Genomic DNA, 23,885 nt, shown 5'->3' with positions numbered 1-23,885 from the left:
AGAGTTCTTCAGATTTTGTCTGACAACTTGTTTAAACTATGCTGCATGGATTCCTTCCTATATAACCTTTATAAACTGCAACTATAAGCGGTAGACACATCCATTACAAACCTTGTAAAAGACTTTAATGCTGTTATAGTAGAACTCAACAAGATTAAGAGTACTCTTTGCAGCATCAAACATTTATCATGGATGAATAACTTGCTTTCCAAAAAGCTAGATTTGGATAGGCTTGCAAGTGTCTTAACTTAAAGAAAATGAAACGTCAATTCAAGTTAGAAAGGCAGAAAGCAAATGCAAGGTCTCGGTTGGCAGCCACCCACATGTATGAGAGTGTGGGTGTCCACTGTCCCTGCTCATACGGCAGATAACCTTAGTGGGCGACATGGTCGAACCCTACCAACTGAGACGGCAAGTCAGCAAGCAAGGGGGCACCTTAGATCTGCCATGAAACGTGCGTCATGTTGGTTGAACAGTCCCATCGGACCCACCTTTCATATTTCCAATCTAAAAGGTTAAAAGCACACAAAAGAAAATAATATATATGTTAGAAATCTATATTTACCTCTGTATAATTTTTTCTGTGTAACTATAATATCTATTTGTATTTATTAGATAAACTAAAATCTTATTGTTTTATTTTAGTCAGAAATACAGAGATTGATGTGGTAAAAAAAAAAGAATATCTAGAAAGTAAAGTGATTTTAGATGTAAGTAGTGGAAATATAACCCGAGCCTGTTCGAACTTGGATCAAGTTTAGATTGGCCTCAAGCCCAAATCGACAAGCCCGAACTGGGCATCCTTGCATTGGAGAGCCACCTGGGACTTGGACTTGAAAAATCAAACTATCAGAAACAATAAAAAAAAGAAAAAAAGAAGAGAAAACAGAATCGTCATGATGAATATAAGATGAAGCTTGAACAAAACTAACTAATAAGAGAACATGAAAGAAACAAAGAACAAGACAGATAGGGCTACTCCTTTCCTACCCATGCTGATGTAAGTATGCAACTTTCCATAATATCTACAAGAGCAGTTTAACAAATATTTATATCAGAATGGTCTACATTTTTGTCGTGCTTACCTAGAAACAGAGTTTACAGTTTTTAATCCAGAGAATATGCCTATTAAACACTTTGGAATGACCTACATGCACCATGATGTGTTTATTTTACAGTTGCATACTTGCATCTAAAATTTCAGCTAAAATTCTCAAGAATCTTTCACATGATTATGAATAACCAGAGAAATGAACAGATAGAGTATAAAACATGAGCAGAATAGGATTCACAAGAGATCACCTTCTTTTCACTCTGTATATCAGCATAGTACAGTTTGAGGAAGAAAAAAAGAAAGATCTTATCCACAATCATAGAATACAAGAATTAATATCTTGTTTTTTTCTTTATGATCGTTGGATCAGTATCTGGTTAGTAGAAGAGAATATATCACACAAAGGCACTAGAAGCCATTTACCTCGAAATTCTAGTTGCTTGTATAGTTTATCAATTTGCCTGTTTGGTAATGAAGTTGACAGAAGAGAAAAGAGGAAAATCCAACATAAAAGAAAGAGAATAAATGCAATGTAACTTAGTGATGCAATTGTAGCCCAAGATAACAAAAAGAATGATCATAATCATATATCATTAGCAGTGTCATATCATCAATGAGTAACTTATTATTTTCAACTGAGAAGCAAATATGCACCCATTACACTGTCAAAACTTGCAGTTACCAATTTTTTAAGGATTGTCACCAATAGCCACCGCAAGAGCAACTACCCTTCTTAAAGTGATGAAAGCGACTGGAATCCCTCAATATGATTTCATGATCAACAATCATCGAGATGAATGTGAATGCACTATGGCAGTCGCCACATACACGCAAGTTCTTTGTGATCCTGATGGGACTTCCGGGGGGACAGGTGAGGATGCCATAAGCAAGAGCAAGTTTCTCACTGTGCTCATAGAGAAGGCAACTTTTTTCCTCATCATCTACATCATGCAAGGCGAAGTGCACTTGAGGTACGTAACCCATGGCTTTAATGCGTTCCATTAAAGTTCCAAGAAGATCATATATTTTCAGAGATTGTGGGTGAGATCTATCTCCAACAAAAAATGTAGTTGTCCCCTGTTTCCCCTGAATCCAACTGCACCCTGGCCTTTTCTTGATTCCTGATTTCTTCATAAGGAATCTGATTTTAGCTACATCTTTCCATCGCCCAGCATTAGCATAGATATTTGAAAGCAGTGTATACGATCCATCATTTTCAGACTCCATCTCCAACAACTTCTTGGAAGCATATTCACCAAGCTCCACATTAGCATGGATTCTACAGGCACTAAGCAAAGCTACCCAAACAACTGAGGTTGGTTCCATTGGCATGTTCCTAATCATCTCCCAAGCTTTGTCTAAGCGCCCTGCACGGCCCAGCAGGTCAATAACACAAGCATAATGTTCTGCACCTGCAACAACCCCGTAGTCTCTATTCATATTGTCAAAATACCTCAGTCCCAGATCAACCATTCCAGAATGGCTGCAGGCATAGAGAACAACAAGGAAGGTAATGCCATCAGGCACTAACCCTGCCCTTTGCATCTCCTCAAAGACACACAAGGCATCATCACCATGGCCATGCATGCCATACCCTGTCATCAAGGAGGTCCAAGAAACAGCATTTCTTTCGGGCATGTTGTTAAACACATTTCTAGCAGCATCAATATCACCACACTTTGAGTACATGTCAATGAGACAATTTGCTACAAAAAGCATAGCAGCTTCATATCTGTGGCGTATCACATAGGCATGGATCTGTTTACCAAATCGCAGAGCTGCAAGCCGAGCACAGGCCATGAGAACACAAGATATGGTGAAAGCATTAGGAAGAACAGCTGAAGATTCTGAAATCATCTGTGAGAAAAGCTCGAGGGCAGCATTGGCATCTCCATGCTGTGAATAACCACCGATCATGACAGTCCATGTCACAACATTTCTCTCCTTCAGATGTATGGAATCAAATACAGCACGGGCAGCACTGAAGCTTCTGCATTTTGAATACATGTCTATAAGTGCATTTTGCACCATGAGATCTTCACCATGGCCATCATAATCATCCCATGTCATAATGCATTTTCTTAGAGAATAGGCATGCGCTTCCATACCTTGAGACAATGCTCCAATTGAAGCACAAGCCGACAAAAGAGAGATGATGGTGACTGCATTAGGCTCTGATCCTGATAACTGCATCTGCCGAAAAACTCCTAGTGCCTCCTGGCCAAGCCCCCTCTGTGCATACCCAGAGATCACAGCACTCCATGTCACAACATTTAATGCTATATTCTCCTTGCACATCTTTTTAAAAAGCTCAAATGCATCCTCAAAACTTCCATTCTGTGAATACCCAGTGACCACTGCATTCCAGGACACCACATCTTTGACCTTCATGGCATTGAAAACTTTGACGGCATCTTCCATCATTCCACACTTCGCATAAACATCAATGATAGCGTTGCCCACAAATATATCTGTAAATAGACTGTTTCTCAAGGCATAATTGTGAATTTCTTTGGCTTGAGTGAATGCCTTGAGAGAGGCACAAGCAGGAAGGATGTTGACAAGGCTTATAATGTCTGATCTGCATTCGCTATCCTTATCATGGACAACTTTTGCCATCCTTGCAAAAAGCTCCAACGCAATTCGTGGATTGCCACCCTTAACATGGGCAGCAACGATGGAATTCCAGGAGATCACATCATCAATTCCCCTATAAAGTATTTCATCAAACATGCAACTGGCCTCCTCCAAAGCACCACAGCGAGCATACATGGCCACTAAAGCATTACACACAAAGACATTTGACTCAAAGCCATTACTGCATGCCAGTCCATGAACAGAAATCCCCCGACGATAGGAGGGTAGCTCGCCACATGCTTTCAGGACAAAAGGGAGAGTGAAATGGTCAGGCCTAGTTCCAACACTCTGCATGCGGTGACAAAGGCTGAGAGCATGATCAAGGTGGCCATCCTTTATGCCTTGTCGGATGAGTAGATTCCACCATAGGACAGGAGAGGGTGTGAGACGCTCCAACACATAGAGTGCATCGGCTGGAGCACCACAAGCAAGGTAAGAAGCTACAATGCCAGTTCCCAACGACGAAAACGACAGCGATGATGATGGTCTCAATGAAGACAAGGAGGCAGGTGAAGTAAGAAGTCCACGGGTAAGGATTTGTTGGTGAATCTGTCGGGCAGTAAACACGGACTTGCATTCCTTCAGTAGTGCTGCAAACCATGATGATGCAACCTCTGGAAGGAAAGATGCTTTACTGGTGGTAGATAGGAGCCGTGCTCGATGTATTTCTGTTGCCTTTGGCAAGTTAATAAGCATAACGGCAATAGCGTCTCATTATGCCACCTTGAGTATTCAAATGGCAGTCACTGCATCACTGCACCAAACAACCGGAATAATAGTCAATGCTGCTTCTCTACTTCAAAGATCAGTGAATAAATTACCCAACATTTAACTCTCAGATAAAGAATTTCACAAATCAGAAGGAAAAACTAGAAAAAAATAAATCGGAAGGCTGGGAAATTGCTTCACTGGAAGACCAGTAAACACCACTTTTTACTTCAGACAGAACAAAGACAAACGCCAGTTCTAAATCATTGCACCACCACAAGAGAAATAAATCCATCATTTGGACGTTGATTAAATCAATTTTAATGGTTTAAAGCCACAAATTTACTGTTTCTACCACTGGGGGCCAAAACAAATCAAGAATGATCTCCATTGAACATTCAATCAGAATCATAACATTAAAACAAAATTAAAAAATTTGCACACCAAAACCTGACTCAATTTGAGGCTTACTTTCTTGGAATCCAAACTTAACAGGAGTGACATTTTTGGGAGCAGAGAAGTATCAAAAATAAGTTTAGGAGTGAGAGAGAGAACTAAGAGTAGATAATAGAAAGATTAAACAAACTCATAACGACGGACCGGAAATATACAACAACAACAAAAATTACTTCACCAATTTTTCACTTCAAACAGCGCGAACCAAATGCTCATATCATCGCAGCACCACGTAAAGAAAAATAAAAATAAAAATTTACCAATTGGTTGCGCACGAAACAGTTACTAACGATCCAAAGACAAAGATCACCATAAAATAACGAACCGTCTGCATGAACGGATCACAGAAAAGAAAAGAAAGAAAATAAGCATCTAATCGATGTTTCCTACCAATCTGTCGTGCTCGCAGCCGGATGGATGTCGGCCTTCAGTTGGACTTCGCCCTCAACCCCCCTCCAATCTCGATAAACCTAGCTCTAAAACCCTTAGCGGGTGGGTTTATTTTCGGGAAGTGGGATCGGGCCAGAGGTTATCCTCGACCGGGTTGGGCCTACGATAGCAAGCCAACACACGAGTCAATCGGCCCATCTTGGGCCTCTTTTCGCAAGCCCACAAATTAGTCGGTTGGGCTGGCTTGTGCTGAAATATTCTAGCTCGTGATCGTGCTCCAGCATTTTAATAGGAGATATTGTCACAGGGTGGGGGAGGTGTTTTCGAAGAAAATAATGAGTCTGACTGTGTGTGGATCAAACTGGTCAAACTTTCGCGCTGAGCAAATCAAAACTTAGCTTATATCACATCACTATATCGAATTAGGGCCAAGGATCACGCCGAGATGTAAGAATTCAAGTCGTAACCATCATACTCATTTAATACAATTAGATTCAGGTCATAAATGAGTTGACCGTCATAATCAATTAATAAGCAGATCATGTTCATATTTATACCTTAACCCGCTATCTATTTATAATCCGCCAATCCGTTAATAACATAATAACCTGTTTACTATGCAGTAACTCGATCTCATTCCAAATTGAATATAGAAAACCCAGACGATAAAATATACAGATGATCAAGTTAGTCGCACAGACAATGTGCTGTTCAGAGTGACCTGCATTGATCCCAGATATTTTAGTTTAATTAAAACTGTTCACAAGACTCGATGCTCCCCTGGCATAATTATTCAGGGAGAAAGGGAGGCCAGGACCAAAAATAAAGCTTGCCCACTGAGGTCCCACTCTATTGCGGCAGCCATAGTGCCATAGTGGAGGATGTGACACTACAAATCTAATAGCTTTTTCCTCTACCAAAGTTTGTCATTTGTATGCTTTATGGATTGGCTGCAGACAATCTTGAAGAGCCAAACGCAGGTTTCTATGCCCAAATTCCGGCACGGCCGTCCCACTTCAACACTCATACCTGCTGTCGTCTCAAAACCCTGCCACCACTGAGATTAGTCTATAAATATATCTAAGCTTTTCAACTATTTATATATACAGTGAGAGAGAGATACAGAGAGAAGAAGAAGAAGAAGAAGAAGAAGAAGAAGAAGCCTCTCTGCTCACTCACTCACTCACCTGGATCGCTTTGGGCGTGTTGTCAGATGAGAATTATCTGCATGCATTCCGACGGTTCTCCTCGTCCTCAAAATTAGTATCATTAAAAAAAAAGAGAAAATGTTTCAACTTGGCTTCTTGTGGTTTAAATTAATACGAAACTATTAATTTTTTATTTAAATTTATAGTAATATATTATAATACCACTACATTATTAATAATTTATTTTTCTTCGATAGAAATAATCCTAATGTCTTGAGTAAATTTGAATCATCTATTTTTAAGATGGAAATTTTTTGTTAGGTATATTATGATAGTTATATAAATTCTTATATTTAAATATTTATTTAAAGTTATTTTAAATTATTAAGCAGGCGAAGTAATAAAATAAAAGTTTTGGATAATTTACGTTGTATAAATAAATCAAAGTCGTGTGAACCGGACACAAGGAAGTAATATTATTAATGTTATTAACCAATCTGATAATATCCAATTGGTGGCCGCCAAGTCGTTGGAATGCAGGAAATGCTTGCGCCTGTCCCTGCTCCCAAACCCACCATCCCCTGTCGGACAGACATGCTAGAATTAAATGGAGTGATTGACTAAACTAGCCAATGTTTTTAATTCTTTTTATCAAATGTCGGACAAATTTATTACTAAAAAAAGTATACTTTAAAGTTTCACTAATTAATTCAATATTTTCGGCTGGGGAATGATTCGAGACCAAGTAATTAGTTATTTGATAAATTAAAGGGCATATAAGATATTTTACATATGTAACTAAATTAATTGGTAAAATAATTAAAATTTAAGTTTTTTTTTATTGCTTATCCTTATAACTGTTTCTTAATAATTGGACCACACCAGAGAAAAATAAAATATGACTAATTTATTCTTATAATTTAAAAAATTGATTAGTATATTTAGTTAATTTTATTTATTATTATTTAATTTTAATCGTCTGGTTACGAGAGAGAGAAAGCCAAATTGCTGAATATTTTAATATTTTATTTGTATAAATTTGTTTAAGTTAGTATTCTAATTCAAGCTAAAATGTTTACTTTTATATTAAAACATTTATCTTGGTAGTGTTTTTACCCTACAAGTAAAATACTTATAAATTCATCATATTTTACGAGGCTATACTAAAACATAACTTTTCTAGTAATAAATTCGAGGATAGTAATTTATATTAGTAAATAAAGCTTAGATTGTGAATAGATTAGTCAAAAGCTCAATTAAAAATCACCTTCCTCAAACCTCTCATTCTCTCTCTCTCTCTCTCTCTCTCTCTCTCTCTCTCTCTCTCTCTCTCTCTCTCTCTCTCTCTCTCTCTCTCTGGGATCTTGATTGGTGTACTGAGCCATGGCAAAAGCGAACAAAATAACCATCCCTTCTCCAGAGCTTGCCAGCTAATCCTTCCAATGCTGCCGTACCTTTCTCTGTTCCATGAAACAACCCATCCCCCACCCAACTTGGTTAAAAATAGGAGATCATTTTTCCAGCACTTTGCATTATAAGGTCCATCTGAATAAGTATCATATGATTCATATCATATTTGCAATCCTAGATAGTGTTCAATTGTAAGTTTTTCTTTTCTTTTCACAAACGGCCCCCCCCCCCCTCCCCTCCCTTGCATACTAATTAACCTATTACCCTATGATTTGACCACAACTTAATAAAAGTTGGCATTAAAAGTTTTCAAAAAAGTACTCCACGCCTTCTTCTACCTCTCTATCTCTCCTCCCCTCTGCTCTCAAGAGGAAGTGCTCAAACCCGCTGCACTGTGTCAACTCCAAACAATGCCAACCCACCTCTACTTCCTCTTCCTCTTCTTCTCCTCCTTTCTTTTTTTGCTCTATTCTCACCCCCCGTCTCCCCACTCGCATCCCCACAACCGTCGAGTTCTCCACCACTCCTTGTTCCCCTTGGCTTCCTCCTCTGCCTCTTCCTCCTCCTACTTGTCACCGACCCAACCTCCTTCCCCTTCGTTCCCGAAATACCCCTCCTCCACCACCTCCTCGTCCTCTTCTCTGCCTTTCTTCCCAGTGTACCCCTCCCCGCCTCCTCCGTCGCCAACTCAGCTCTCCTCTCTCCCCACCTTTCCCGCCAACCTCTCCTCCCTACACTCATCCTCCCGCCACTTCCCCACGAAGCTCCTCTCTGCCACCGTTCTCTCTCTCCTCTCTCTTCTCGTCCTCTTGCTATCCCTCGCAGCGGCCCTGCACCTCCGTCGCCGGCGCCGCCGCGCAGCCGGCAAGGACCCCAGCTCCGACAGCCTCCGCCTCTTCCCTCCCGCCTCCTCCGAGGCCGCCTCGGATTTCCTCTACTTGGGCACGGTCGTCAGCTCCCGCTCCGGGGCCGGAGAGGGTGCCAGCGCCAGCACTGGCACTGTCGCCGGAGGTGGCTCCCCGGAGCTCAGGCCGCTCCCGCCGCTCCCACGCCATGTGGGTCGCTCGCCGGAGGAGGAGTTCTACTCTCCTCAGGAGTCGCCGGCGAGAAGGGAGCGGCTCGGCCGGCCGGAGTCGAGCTCGATGGTGGAGAAATGCGCGTCCAGGGACTCCACTCTGAGCTCTGGTTCGGACGCCGCTTCCAATTTGGCGTCTTCGCTGTCTCCCTCATCGCCCACTACCTGTTCGAGCCCGGGCAAGACAGTCGGGCCACCCCCATTGCCGCCTCCACCAATGACCCTTCTCCGGCCGCTGACCCCGTCGCCTCCGAAGAGAGGACCATCTTCGGCTTCGCCACCTTACTCGCCTCCGAAGAGAGTGTTCGACGGAAAGGTGGGAGCTTTGGAGACAACGGACCAGAATTCATGGCCTGCACCTCCACCGCCTCCGCCGCCATTGCCATCGGCGGGCAAATCTCTCTGTCAGGTTACAAGGTTTCCTGCTCCTCACCCTCCGATTCTTGTGCCTCCTAGACACAGTGGATCGAGGAATGTACCTGAATCAAAGGAAAGCATGGATACTGGGGAGAAGAGTGAGGAGAACATCAGGCCCAAGCTGAAACCTTTGCATTGGGATAAGGTCCGGGCGAGCTCCGGTCGAGAAATGGTGTGGGATAAGTTGAAGTCGAATTCGTTCCAGTAAGTATAGCAAATGAATCTTTTCGCTGTAAAATGACTAATCTCCTATCAAGTTTCAAAGATTTATATTTAACTGGTTGGCAGGCTGAATGAGGAGATGATCGAGGCATTGTTCGTCTGTAACACAAAAAACATTTCCTTGAAGGAATCATCTGGCCGGAGCTTTGTTCATTCTCAGAAGCAAGAGAATGGAATGCTTGATCCAAAGAAGTCCCAGAACATTGCTATTCTGCTGAAGGCATTGAATGTGTCCAAGGGGGAAGTTTGTGAGGCCCTCTTGGAAGGTATGACTTCCCAGTTGTGGAAATAAGATCTTTTGCTTGTACATGAGGCTCTACGTGCATAAGATGGAGTTTGCACCCATTAACAAAGAAATTATCATGACTTATATGTGTTATAAGTTATATCTTGTCCTGTCTAGGATGTCTTGTTGGCATAAAGGAGAATATCATAGAGCTTGACTTTGTCTGACTTGTCCATTGTGATCAATTAGTTTCTCTTCAATGCCCATACATATTTGTTACTCACAAATCAACAGTTTGATATTCATAATTCACTGATTGTCTTCCTGGCGAACAGGTAATTCTGATAGCTTGGGAAATGAGCTTTTAGAAGAGCTCATGAAGATGGTTCCAACCAAAGAGGAAGAACTTAAACTGAAGGAGTACAGAAATGATTCCCCTTTAAAGCTAGGTCCAGCTGAAGAGTTTCTCAAGGCACTGCTTGATGTACCATTCGCATTTAAGAGAGTAGTTGCTATGCTTTACATTGCGAGTTTTGATTCGGATGTTAATCACCTTAGAAATCTGCTGACTACTCTTGAGGTAATTTATGTTGCATTTTTTTTCTCCTTTTCCTGCATCTTGGTAATGCTGCACGACATATGCAAAACCTAGCTATCATTCTGGCATATTCAGAAGAAAATGGAAGTGGGTTACCATTTATCTTTTAGATTTTCTCTTCCTAATCATATACTAGGTGTAAGGGGCTCAACTAATGACAATGAGTGCTCTGGAGGTAGGTGTAATTACTAGAACTTGACAGAGTAGATGATATTGATGTTTTTTGATCCATGAACTTGAAGTATGTTGATTGATTTTATGAAGCATGTATATATTTTGGAATACTACTAGAGTGATATTATACTGAGAAATATGGCTGCAAGGCAAGCATTCTTATGCTGTAGGGAAGATGAAAGACAGCTCTTCTGCTTCTAGTTTTCTGGGTTGCATAAAAATGCTAAGTTTCGTTGCGTTGATTTTTCAGGCAGCCTGTGAAGAGCTTAGGAGCAGCCGGATGTTCCGGAAGCTTCTAGAGGCTGTTCTAAAGACCGGAAACCGCATGAATGTCGGTACAAACCGTGGGGATGCTGAGGCCTTCAAACTCGACACACTTTTGAAGCTGGTGGATGTGAGAGGCACTGATGGAAAGACCACCCTTCTACATTTTGTAGTCCAGGAAATAGCAAAAGCTGAAGGTTGCCGACTTCTCTCCGCCAATTCCGCCATGCCTAAAGCCCAGGCAAACACCCTACAGTATGATCTGGAATGCAAAAAGCTTGGCCTTCAAGTTGTTTCCAGACTGGGGAGTGAGCTCAGCAATGTGAAGAAGGCAGCAGCTATGGACTCCAACACGCTTAGCGGCAATGTATCAAAGCTTGCTGTAGGGATTGGAAAGATCCATGATGTTTTGAGACTGAATGCTGCATTTAGTTCAAAGGAATGCAGCCAGCTATTCCACAATAATATGAGTGCCTTCCTGAACCGCGCAGAAGGCGAAATCCAAAGGATTCAAGCGCAGGAGAGCATCACGCTTTCTTCGGTGAAGGAGACAACCGAGTACTTCCATGGAGATTCAGCAAAGGAGGAAGCTCATCCATTCAGAATTTTCACAGTGGTAAGGGACTTTCTTGTGATCCTTGATCAGGTATGCAAAGAAGCTGGACAGTTATATGACTGCACCGTCTCAAGTACCCCGAGTCAGATATCAGCCTTCCCTCGTTTTGATGTATCAAGGCCTGGAAGTCCTGGTGACGAAAGGTCATCATCCTAGATGAATCTTTTGGTCCTGGCACCCAAGAATCCCTTCATCTTTTCTTCTTGATGTCAGGTCTGGCCTAACTCAGGTGCAATTTTGTCTAATATAGATTAGATTACCAATCGCTTTCTTTGTTCTGTACTTGTGTAAGTTGTTGTTTTAACACTTAAGTATATATATATATATGTAATGATGGAAAAAAAATTGACATGATTGTGTTGTAATCATATATTCTGCTTCAAATGCACATCACTGAGAAACAAGAGCATATGCAATTTTATTTGTGCATCTGAATGCTGTGTTCTTGCAGCAGACTGGTGCTGTTTAATTCTGGCCATGGCAGCAAGTCACATGAATTTGTACTACAAACTTAAAGTTGAGGGAATCTTTTCTCAGAGTACATTTATCTTGAAGTATGCTCAGGGCAAATTGGTCTTTTCATTTAGTTCTTAAATCCTAGCAGAAGAGCCTGCATAGTTTGGTCCTTTTCACGTTCAGTTGTTGGATTCTATCATGGGTATTTGCAGCAAGTGGTCTATTTTTGGATTCTATCTGGGTGCCTTGAAAGCTTACTCTATAAGCATAACTTAATTTATTTGAGTCCTAATATAGAACTTTGTTAAATTCCTCTTTTAAGAGAGACCAGAGAGATATATATTGTGACAAAAAGGGTTTTTAAATAAAGGATAATTGTATTTATTTATAAATTTCTTACGGATAATGAATGGAATAATTTGAAAATTTTCTAAGAGGGGAGGTCTTAATGTAACTAAAGAAAACACAAACTCACACTTAAACAAAAGAAAAAGAAAAAAAGAAGGATATTTTATTTTGGGAGGGTTGAGAAACGACTAGAGACAGAAGTCAGAGACATCCAGGGTACGATTCTTGATATCTCTGAGAGAGGAGATTGTCAAAGTTGGCGTCTCGTCGTTGATTGTTTCTCGTTGAGAGGATTCCAGCTCACTAGCTCAAAAGAGAAAACAGAGAGAGAGAGAGAGAGCGAGAGAGAGAAACAGAGTGTTTCTGATTGATTTTCCTTATTTTTATTACCTAAAAAATGCTTGCTAAATGAATCTGAGTCACTTTATTACTATGATGCCGAACAGTGGAATTAAACATATAGAGAAGAACACTCACGAAGAACTCATGGAAGAATGTGATTATATAAGGATGGAAAAAGAATGTGGTTGCAAAACAGAGCAATATTATTATTATTAGTGTTTAAAAGTTTGTAGGATTCATTCATTATCAAAAATATTTTAGAAAATAGGAATAGCAGTGTTGCCTAATTTCTCAACTCTATAAAAGTAAGGATTGTAGTAATTTTGAGAATATTGTTAAGATGTGGTGTTTATAACTTGGGTTTAGGAATTTAATTAGGGCGAGATTTTAACGCAATGGATTTTCTTTTTTAAAAGAAGCTCCAAGGCTAAAATTTTATATCAGCTCAATTAAGAGATATTATCAGCTTACATAATATAATACACAAATATAGTAAGGAGGACGAAGTAAGACATTCTTCCAACCCTAAAAATGCTCCGCGGATAATCACTATCAATTTTCTTTTTACTTGTGCTAGAGTTAGATGGGAAGACTATTTTCGTCTATAAAACATTAGAAATTCAGAAAATTTGGTATGCCCTTCATTATAGGTATTTGTTTAGTCGCTCGGTTAATTTGAATATAAAAATTAACAGTATCATTTTAGTTATAAGTATATAGACGGGTTTAAAAATAAACAAGAGTAAAACGATTTTGAGTATAAATACAATACAATAATATATATTTAACCCAAAGTAATTTTAACATATTTAAAAGTATTTGGTTGATCGGCTTATGTGATTTATTTTAACTGTTAGTAGTCTAATCAGTGACATTTAATTTTTAACTTTAGTAGCTGAATTAAAAATAACTCCATACTTGAAAGCCCTTTCCGACAAATTTTACTTCGGCCGGCACACACCCAAAAACAACAACCGCAACAACAAACAAAGAATGTATGGTTAGTTTGGACGAAGACTGTAGATTTTTAGATTTATTTTGAACTTTGGCTCGATCCAGTGTTAGCAGTAGCACTTAAGCATCAAACTGGAGGGACGATATAAATAGTTATTGTTTTAATTTTTCTTTCAATTTGTTTTTGTGGTAGAGATGTCCCCATGTTATGAAAAAATGCCTCGAATAACAACACATAATACGGGAACTAACAAGCATCAGAGCCAAAGCCAAATTTACGATCTGACCTTAATCCTCTCGCAGCATCAGATCATCGACAAAAAAAACAAGAAAAAGAGAAAGACAATTGATAGGAGACACCAACTAGAACGAGACAAGCATTCGAAGGCAGAGTAGGTCTAAATTCTGCTCCAGATAAACAAAATTTTAGAAACTGAAAACAGATAGGATGACCAACAATGCCTGATGATATCAAAAGGCTTTTGGAAAAAAAAGAAGAAGAAGATTACATCTTTCTAGACTTTTTGATGTGTCAATGAAGAGAGAAATAAAATGAAAGAGGTACAAGTAGCTCCTACGAATAGAGATTGATACCTAGAGCCTACAATCTATTTCAAGTATTAACAGAGACGTCGGCATAACACGTTGGGCGTTTTCCATCAGTTCCAAGTGCTTTTACTTAGGACATATTGCATGCAAGCCCCTGAGAAGGAACTTCCGTGCCAAGTCCTAGTTTTAAGACCCAAAAGTTTATCAGTACTTCTAGCTAATATTTTCATAATAATATTACATTCAAAAAAGAAGGGGGGGAAAAAAGAACACTATACATGAGAAGGAATCAGCTCAATGTACACATAGGCCTGCACGGAGAAAATCTCCTAGCCTCTGCAATTAACTCCCGGATAGAACTTGAAACTCATCAGGGGTACTTCACAAGAGTATGAGTTTAACAAAGTAAAGAAGCCACGGCAAGGTTCGCTTTCCACCGCCTAATTTACCTGAGGGTGCCATCAAAATGTAAGAGATTTTCATGGTAATCTGAAATACTACAAGAAAACAGAAAATAGGATTTCTCTTTTTTGAAAAATAAGGTTTAGATTAGTCCTAGTTTATCGTATGGAGTTGCCAAATTGTGTCATCAGCATCATCTACTAGTTACGATAAAAATCAAAATACCCAAAAAGATCTTGCTCACTATATAAGGGGAAAGAAAATGAATGTATGAACCAATCATACTCTTGACATGGCAGAGACGTAACCATGAATCATGAACTATAAGCAAAATCCAGAAAGGCAGTAACTTCAATATATAAGAAAATTTTACTAAAAGTTGAAATATATATCAAACCAAAAAGTAAGCAAAAACATGATTTTCCGTGATACAAGCAGATCTTAGAAGCACATGTTGTGCAGTCAGTGAATCAGACTGATGCAGGGATGGTTTAAAAGACTTGCATAGAAGTAAACACATGAAAAAGAATTCAATTCCCAATAAACAGATTACCAACCAAATGTCAGAGAAAAGACACTAACATGCTTGGTTTATTTGATAAAATTGCAGATGAGAGAGTGCAGATCACAAGTAGTGAGCTTCTTGAATCTGACTGGATGCTAAACTATTAACAAGACAAAGTACATGGGGCTATACAAATCCCTTCTCTTCATTGAGCTCTAAATTTGAGTTATATCCTCCCATCGATAAAAATATTGGCATATATTTTCTTCACTATCCATGTACAGACTCTTTCATTCAAAAGACAGAATATTGAAAGAGGTTCTTGGAATATACAGGATGACAAAAGTGAAGAGATGTCAAATATTTACAGTTTCTAATGAATTTAATAAACAGATAAGGGCATCACACAGTGACCCTTCCTGCTTACAAAGGTCTGAGAAGGGATAGTTTACGCAGTCTCTCTCATTTCTGAAGTGAAAATAAAAGTGACTAGATGCCAAGAAGAAAAATTGAGGATGAGAAAATAGAGATCTACTTGTATTTCAATATAATATGACCATGCTCTTTAAGACTTTCCTAATCCACAGCCCACAGTAGAAAACTGTCAGACACAACCTTAAATAAAATAAATAGATCGACTATGGTAGGATTTCTTTCCCAGATTTCCAATAACAAAGACAATGTCACTAGCAAATTTAAGACCATGGCTCTGCATTTAGAATTCTTCTAGCAATTTACCACATGGAAACAATTTCTTACTTCCTACTTCACCTTCACTTCCGTAATTTGCTGATTTTCTTCAGTTAGGGGATTAAGTTGATTTATGTGTTAGACTATGATATGATCAAAATCATGGCATTAACATTTGACATCTGGGCACATCATAATTTTCAGTTCGATATAAATTAAATGAATAAAATTATAGTATTGTCTCAATTTCTCAGATATTTCAATAGGCAAGTTTCAAGTAATCATTGGCCCTCTCCCTCTTGAGGACTTCACTTCTTCCCTCAAACCCTCAACCTTTCTCCCATATCTAGCCATATCACACTTGATCTCGAGTATGCATTAGAATCAAAGTCTGGAGGTCATTAATATAAGATGATCAAAATCATCAGTCAGAAAGATACAACTAAAACTATTTGGTTCCAGATCATATGTCTTGAGGATCCAACATAGTGAGGCCTAATCCTAGGTAGTCATCATTTTTTTTTTCTGATTAAAAGGTAGCCACCATTTATCATTCGCTTAAAAGTCTTCTCTAGCAGATTCATGAATTCAGCAATTCTTTCTACCAATGCATATTCATCCATCTTACTTTAATAATCACTGCTTAATTATTTAGGCTAATTACTGTTCAAACACAATGGTGGTTCTTACTAACCTTCTACACTTTTTGCCAATTTATTATTTAAAAGGACAGCCAATAACATAAAAAAGGGTGGACAGATACAGGAGCTTAAGCTAGTTGCCGAAGTACAACAAACGTCAGATCATGTTATGATAATTTCTATAGATACTTGGATAATCAGCAGAAATGTATATATCTATAGTAACCATGCATAAAGGATGGAACCATACACAGACGAGTAAATATAATATCAGCTGCTAACAGTTTTTATGGGAAATACACATGTCTAAACCCGCCACCAAGAAATTAATAGTGAAATAAAGCATCCAAACAATTTAATCAGATATGGTACATAAGATGTAATTCTTCCACAAACACAAGCATAGGATTGTGACATGTGAATCCTGAGGAAAATGAAAACATCGATCGATAGCATACCTAAACTTCCAGACGTTTGGAGTACTGGTAATGCAGGCAAAGACATTTCTGGAATAAAAAAAAGGAATAAGAAGCCAAAACATCACAAAGTATTAAAATATGAGCAATAAGATCAACCTGATTATCATGTACATCATTAGAACACTTGAGTCTGCATTAATCTATAATTGCACTTAATGTTACAAAATCTTGCCCCAAAAAAAAAATTATGATTCTTATCTTCCTCACCTGGGGCACAAAATGACAAAGAAGAAACAGAGGATGAGGATGGCCATGGTGCAGCAATATTATCACTCAAGTCACATGTAAAGCTAAAACCTGTAACATTGTCGAATATTATGTCTGCTGGTAAGCTTCGAAGTAAACAGCCTGCAACAGAAAATTAAGTAAGTTTATCACACTATAAGGAAAAAGACAGTAGATATATTGACAGTTTAAATCAAACCTTGTTGCCCATATGCTGCATCAGTTTCATGGCGCAGATGGAACAAAAGAAGGAATATTAGAAACCATACAAACTGAAAAGGATATTAAGCAACGGAAGAAATATTAAGTTCAGCACGTACCCTGAAGGCTGAAGTCCTTCAAGTCAACATCACAAAGCTCATAAATATTAGTCAAGACACCGCCTTTTTGTAGCATAGAACCAAACAATGTCGCACAATTAATGGCTTGCCTATTTGTTATCAACATCTGCTTTTGTATAGTAGCAATATAAGCATTCAATGCACTGCAGCAGGACAGACTAGGAGAGGCCACACTGTGACATGCTTTGATGACTGATGAAGGTTCTTTGAACTCCAATGGGCAAGCTACATGTAAACAAACCATATATCAGTCCAATAACTTCTAAAATAGCTAGAATCTATGAAGCACGAATATGGATATGAATACGGAATATAGGGATATGAAAATATGGATAAGACAAATTCTTAAAAGTAGGATGCGGATACGGTATGGATAGTTGGATACACTAGTAAATAAATAATATATTTTCAATCTGTTGTCAACCAATATAACATATGGTAAAAAATTATTATCCCATAAATGATAAAATAAAAGGAAAGAAAGGTCTAGATTTAGTATCTATATGCCTAAAATTTTAGAATAATATTGTAATAGAAATCAATATGAAACTTAAAATATTAGTAAAACATTGAAACATAATTTAACTATTAATCTACAATTACTTTGGATCTTTAAATGACCTTCAAGTTATATGTTTAATTCATTATCAAATGAACAAGCCGTTAAAGTTTCACGAAAGATTGGATAATCCTATATATATGTGTGTGTGTGTGTGTGTGTGTGTGTGTGTGTGTGTGTGTGTGTACATCATCTTTTAGCAAAAAAAAGATTGGATGATAAAAAAAAAAAGTATCGAAGCTGTATCCCGCCGTATCGGAAAATTAAAATTTATTTATATTTTAATTAGAATACTCCTCCAAGCGTATTTGATACGTATTGAATAACGGGATGGAGGGGTAAATGAATTATCCGTGCTTCATAGACTGAAATTGAGGTGAAAATCTTGATGTGTAACTAGTATCGTCACATCACTCAACATTAGAAGCAGCAGTAATAATAATAATAGTCAATTCCAGTTAAGAAGAAGATTGGGCACCATACCTTTGTTGACTTTGCAACCAGATAATATTCGAAAAGCAGTGTTAGCGGCTTCTGATGAAAGTTTGCTAGATAGCCATGCATACACCACCCCCTTACAGTCACCAATAACATCAATTCCAGTTGCACTCCCAGGTATATTAGAATTTTCCAGCATACTTGCTCCTGATGATGAGATATGAAGCGCAGCTTCCATAATTGCAGGTTGACATGCTGGCCTGCAGCACTCTTTAAGTGGGTCGATGCTACTGCATGCATCTAGTAGTTTGCTTACGTTTACCATTTTCTCGAATGAAGTAATATCCTTCACAGGGCATGAACCACCAGTAAGATTTGATGATTTCACCGCACAAAGTGTAGAAATATTACTATTTGCCCCTCTAGTGGCTAATATGCTTATAACATCAGAAAAACAATCATTTGCTGTAGTTTGGTTTAGAACAAGCATACTAGATTCGCTAATATAAGAACCTTGGAAGATGTGCATCAAACTGTTGACTTGCGGACAACAAATGACATTCCCAACAAATGCTGAGAAAGGTGTAAAACAATCAGATGCTGTCTTTTCCAAAATACTAGAGATTGAAGAAAAATTAACAGGGCATCTTCCAGTCAAGACTGGTCCAGATGTGCTTGGGAATGATGGATACATTGGTGATAGTGGCTCAAAAGGATATGGACTATGTGGAACAACAGTAGGTGAAATTTCTATTGGATCAAAGAGGCCAATAGGTGGATCGGACAGCACAAATTTGCCTCTCGGTTGGAATGCGGTCTTTTGAGGCACTACATAATGAAAGCCACACAGCCAAATAGTAAGCAGCAGATATCGATGACATAGAGCACCTGAAAGGTAACAACTTCACCATGAGAAAAGGATATCAAGATAGTAAGAGAACCATTTTACCAAAAGCCATGAAATCCAGGATGATGGAATCAGAATAACAACTTGCATTCATCTGGCTATCTGAATACAATAAATAATGCAACATATACATTTTTTATAAACCTTACACAAAAAACACAACCGCTTTACAATCAACATACCTGAGTTTTGCATGCCATACTCAGATGCAGCATTATGCTTTTAGACACTACAGGTCATTATTCAGCAAAATAACATTTATGGTACCATATTCACAATTCTTTCTCTGCTTAAAATATGTATGTGTCATTAGCATGTTAATACTAGCTCAAATTACTAGTCACAAAGAAAAATAAAAAAAGAAAGTGTAGGCCATCAAGAACAAGGTGATATTCCTTTTGTTTCATTTGAACCATTGTCAAAACAGTCATTATGTCAATTGCTACTTATAAATATTTACTATGCAAATGAGGTAGATTAAGAAATTTCCATTTATAGGCATATGCATATGAACAATAATATTTAAGCATGTTAACTTTGAGTTTGAGATACTATCAATTAAGCAAGATGTAAATGTTTAACATTGCAAGCTCAAGATCGTCACTCACTTGCAATTGTAAATGTCCGTTAAGATCGAGTTCAAATTTTCTGTAGTGAAGTGAGTTAGACTAGAGATCTCTTAGACACCAAAAATTAAAATAGTGTGTTGAAGAATACATCATTCCCAAAGCTATGGCCCTGGGGATAATCTTGGTAGTTAATCACTAGGGCATTGATAGGCTAAGCAAAAGCGCTACCAACCCATATTGGCTTAGACTTAACACCTTACTCCAATCCTAATACAAACCTTACTTGGATTTTATGAATTTTGGTAGAAGTTCAACAAAAGTACGAAAAGTCGTCTTTTTTTCTTCTCATTTTGGATTTTTTTTTTCATTTTATCTTCAGCTGTGTTTTGGGTGTTTTAACTTATTTCAACTTCTTTTATTATAAATTTTCAGTTTACTTTAGGATCAGATTGGTAGGAAGAACTGGATATGGTAAGGGAAACTGATATTCAAACACTGGTGTAGATATGTTAGTATAGGGTTGAAACATACTGCAAACTATGAGGGAACCAAAGAGGAGAAATGAGATAAGAAGGCTCTTTGCTTCAAGAATACCTTTGGTCTTGAAGGATAGGGAAAAATATTTTCACTTGGTGTTAGAAATTTAGAATGATAGATGACTTCCTGATTTCTCTAGCACCCATGTGAATAAACATCTATAGAGGACCATGAAGATAAGACACATTGTCCTTACCTAGTGCCAACCATAAAATGAAGAAAAAAAAAAGCACTGGAATTAATAAAGGAGATGAAGATCTTGATGTATGAAATAAAGCAAATTGGCATCTGTGGAAGCTGGTTGCAACAAATTCACATCAAGGTGGAAGATAGAACCAATCAAACATTCTCCTAGAAAACAAAAGAAACAGAAAAGGACATCTAGCATAAAAGAAGAGGATTAAAAGAATTAAGAAGAGAATCAAGAGAGATTCACATCAAAGATGCAAGTCCAAAGCAGATTAAAATATGTTTAAAACTTTATATATCTCTAATCTCTACTCTCCCATGGTTACTTTCCATATATTCCAAGACAGACAGTAGCTCTTTTTTAGGGCAAAAGTATCATGTTACAGAATATAGTGACATTGAGAAACTGGACACAGACAAGCTAATCGAATAGATGAAACTTCACAGATTGAAATTTTGGCAAGAAATATGTATGATATCAGGAATGGCATGAAATCAATCAAGATAAGACATTAGCGCACTTTACTTGACCGCCATAAAGCAAATGGCTATATAAAGAATGAAAATGGTCACTCTCAAATGAAAACCAACATTTTTATTTAGCCACTCACACTGAAGGTAGGAACCAGCACTAATTTTCTCCATAGCCATTTAGCCTGTTGACAACATAGGTGCCCGCAGTGCCACAAGGCACTCAACTGTTCATAGAATAATACATTGCAATTACATAGTACAAGATAGAACTGTAGAGTACCTGCAGTCACCAAAATACAAGTTAAACTTTTCATAAATTAACAGAGGAATAAAACAATCTAACATAATTGTGCAGAAGTAGAACAAGATCAAAGTAATTGAACTCCTCTTATCAAAGGACAGGTTCCTCATATTAAGAGATCTAAAAAGTGAATGCTGAGGGTTGAAAATTTATATAAAATAAGATAATGCTCAGTTTATGCATGATTAGGTTTATACTCATCTATCAGACTAAGCATTTACCTCACTATCCTCTAAAATATTCTACAGAGCAAAAAACCTCTATACAGGAGAAACTCAAAGGATTATAGTCAGATATTAGGAAGACATGGATGGATTAATTCAACCGACAATTGAGTAAACAAAAGATCATGTAGGAGCATATCGTTATATATTGAGAGAGAAAGAAAAGTAGGAAATATGAGAGAATATTGGACAGAGCAGAAATTTAAAATAGGAGAAACAACTTTGTATTCTAGTATATTATATTCTCTTTAGTATCAAATACTCACCTAAGAAAGATAGATAAGCATTTGATCACTTTTAAGAGCATATCATGATGATCAAACAAATGCTTCCTTTACTAGTAGAGTACATAAAATAACATATAAAAAATCATAAAGTATGTAAAGATGGAGCTTAAGTAGATTTGATTTGAGTTAGCTGATCAATTTGGTTATAGCCTACCGACATCTTGATTTAGTTAAAGGTGTGGGGTATGTCTGCATAAACTTAATGAACTCCTTGGATCAATCTTAGAGTAGGTTGCGGTAAAGCTTGAATTGGGAATGAGTTCGTAGGACAGAAATAATCAGGCACTTCAATTGGGCCCCCATCGTATAGGCCAAGGGCCATATAGAAAGGATCCAATTCCTAATTGGAGTCCTATTAGTTCCCTAAGTGATTACATTTCTTACGTACTTGGAGGCTAAACAAATGCAGATATGGTAGATTTCTTACAGGAGACCTAAGCTAGCCTAAAAGAGAGACCTCACTACAACTCTTCTCTACCTCTTTCTTTCCCTGCCATGTCAAGCACTCCTCTCTCTCATTTCCTCTATTAGCTGCCCTTCTTTCCTTCTCTCTTTGCTTAATGTTTTATGCCTTCTCCCCCATCACTACTCTACTTTTTCCCCTGCTACAGAAAGATTTCTCTTCTCTTTTGCTACTGGAATACAAATTTACTGAGCTTCTACGAGAAAATATTGTTGGCGCTATCTTTCTTTTCCTTGAGGAGTCGTAGCACTATTGCAGCTGCCAAAAACTCTATTCCACCTCAGGAAAAAAAAACCCTACAAAAGCAACACCACAAACACCAAAATTGAAGACAAAGGCCAATTTTTTTTCCAATTGCTCCTTAAACCCATTCCAGACCAGCTATCACTGCCATATTATTCTTGATGTTGTAATATTGTTTCCTACATCCGTATGGCCTATGCTTAGACCAAGGTTTCCTCCACTCTGATAATGTGTTGCTATGTTGGTTGATCTATGTACTAGTTTCTCAAAAAAACATTACTTTTATGTTTCAAATCATATTTGAAAAATATATTCTCCTTATATATTGATAACCTAATAGGACAACATATTCATGTGCTTATTCAATTATCAATTGCATATAAATTAGAATAAATTTATATTCTACTCTTCACCCTTTATCAATCATAACAGCAATCTTGTTTAAATCAACGTCTGCTCAGAATAGAGCTAAGTTGACAAAATATGAGATCCAAAAACTATTAAAAGATAGAGGTTCCTTTTGCGCTTTAAATAACTCCAAAAGGTTGCGGAACTGGTGAGATGAGATCTCTTTATTGCACAATCATCACTATTTTAGTACAAATGATGCAAGCATACAAGGTGATAACAATGGAAGATCCCTATCTCATTGTAGGGGAACCCCATTTCACATGCTTTCTTCCAAAATTTCAACACCATTACCGTCAATTAACCAAACTATACCAACCAAAAGGTAAAACTTTCTTCCCTTCTATCAAAGAACAAAATCCATCGCAGTAACAGCTAACTTAAAACCTATCCATTCCACACTTCAATGCAACAGTAATCTAGAACTTAAATCCATCACAACATCAACCCCTAAACAAGTAAAATAAACCCCACAATTACCAAGGAAAAAAAAAATCTAGGACTAAATCAGGAAAAAATAAAATAAATCCAGGAACCCAGTTTCACGAACAGAAAGATATCACAAGAAAAAAGAAACAAAAGCGAACTCAAACAACGACCATCCCGCCTACATTTCCCCAGAGCCGCATCAAGAAGCGAGAAAGGAAGAAACCAAATCGAAGGGTTTAAAAAGAAGAAAAAGATACCATCTCTTTATTACGCCGTCTCCTTCTTCCCCCGCGCGGATCGAACCCTAAATGTGGATTCCGAATCGCCTCCGAACCCTGAAAGGAGCACCCTTTCCCCCAACTCCACGCCTTTTCTCCACTACTTTCCCCTCCCCCTTTTCCAGCTCTAAAATTCTTTTCTTCTCTTCTTTCTTCTCTCACTCACTCTCTCTTTTGCTCACCCTTTATGCTTTCTTCCCCTTAATTTATACAGCTGAATGATTGCGGCCTCTGATTTACAAACCTACCCCT

General features: G+C 38.0%; 3 protein-coding genes across 4 annotated transcripts; 1 reads left to right on the top strand and 2 right to left on the bottom strand.

Moving 5' to 3' along the window:
• Positions 1-1,616: 1,616 nt before the first annotated feature.
• LOC140760998 (pentatricopeptide repeat-containing protein At5g16860) lies at positions 1,617-5,344 on the bottom strand. The gene is made up of 2 exons (XM_073098154.1): positions 5,246-5,344; positions 1,617-4,445 (listed from the first exon to the last, which is right to left on the bottom strand). The coding sequence occupies exon 2, from the start codon at positions 4,385-4,387 to the stop codon at positions 1,754-1,756; it is 2,634 nt and encodes an 877-aa protein (XP_072954255.1). The 5' UTR covers positions 4,388-4,445; positions 5,246-5,344; the 3' UTR covers positions 1,617-1,753.
• A 2,771-nt stretch (positions 5,345-8,115) lies between these two features.
• On the top strand, positions 8,116-11,904 carry LOC140774912 (formin-like protein 1). Its single transcript, XM_073118480.1, has 4 exons — positions 8,116-9,499; positions 9,584-9,783; positions 10,079-10,323; positions 10,766-11,904. Exons 1-4 carry the CDS (start codon positions 8,214-8,216, stop codon positions 11,549-11,551), a joined length of 2,517 nt encoding a protein of 838 aa, XP_072974581.1. The 5' UTR covers positions 8,116-8,213; the 3' UTR covers positions 11,552-11,904.
• Positions 11,905-14,076: 2,172 nt separating this feature from the next.
• On the bottom strand, positions 14,077-23,799 carry LOC140765372 (uncharacterized GPI-anchored protein At1g61900). 2 transcript variants are annotated; one of them, XR_012105178.1, is made up of 9 exons: positions 23,613-23,799; positions 21,138-21,280; positions 18,370-19,212; positions 17,307-17,552; positions 17,186-17,200; positions 16,969-17,109; positions 16,741-16,788; positions 14,323-14,493; positions 14,077-14,224 (listed from the first exon to the last, which is right to left on the bottom strand). XR_012105178.1 is itself a non-coding variant. In XM_073104430.1 (8 exons), exons 2-8 carry the CDS (start codon positions 21,175-21,177, stop codon positions 14,426-14,428), a joined length of 1,401 nt encoding a protein of 466 aa, XP_072960531.1. In that variant the 5' UTR covers positions 21,178-21,280; positions 23,613-23,799; the 3' UTR covers positions 14,077-14,425. The 2 variants fall into 2 exon arrangements, 1 of the variants encoding a protein (XP_072960531.1); XM_073104430.1 differs by having other exon boundaries at positions 14,077-14,493.
• Positions 23,800-23,885: the final 86 nt, after the last annotated feature.

This window comes from Typha angustifolia, chromosome 1 (genome assembly GCF_048772165.1).
Source record: "Typha angustifolia cultivar Huaian chromosome 1, ASM4877216v1, whole genome shotgun sequence".
NCBI lineage: Eukaryota > Viridiplantae > Streptophyta > Magnoliopsida > Poales > Typhaceae > Typha > Typha angustifolia.
The sequence above is the reverse complement of the archived record's forward strand: the minus strand, read 5'-3'. Positions and strand labels throughout refer to the sequence as shown.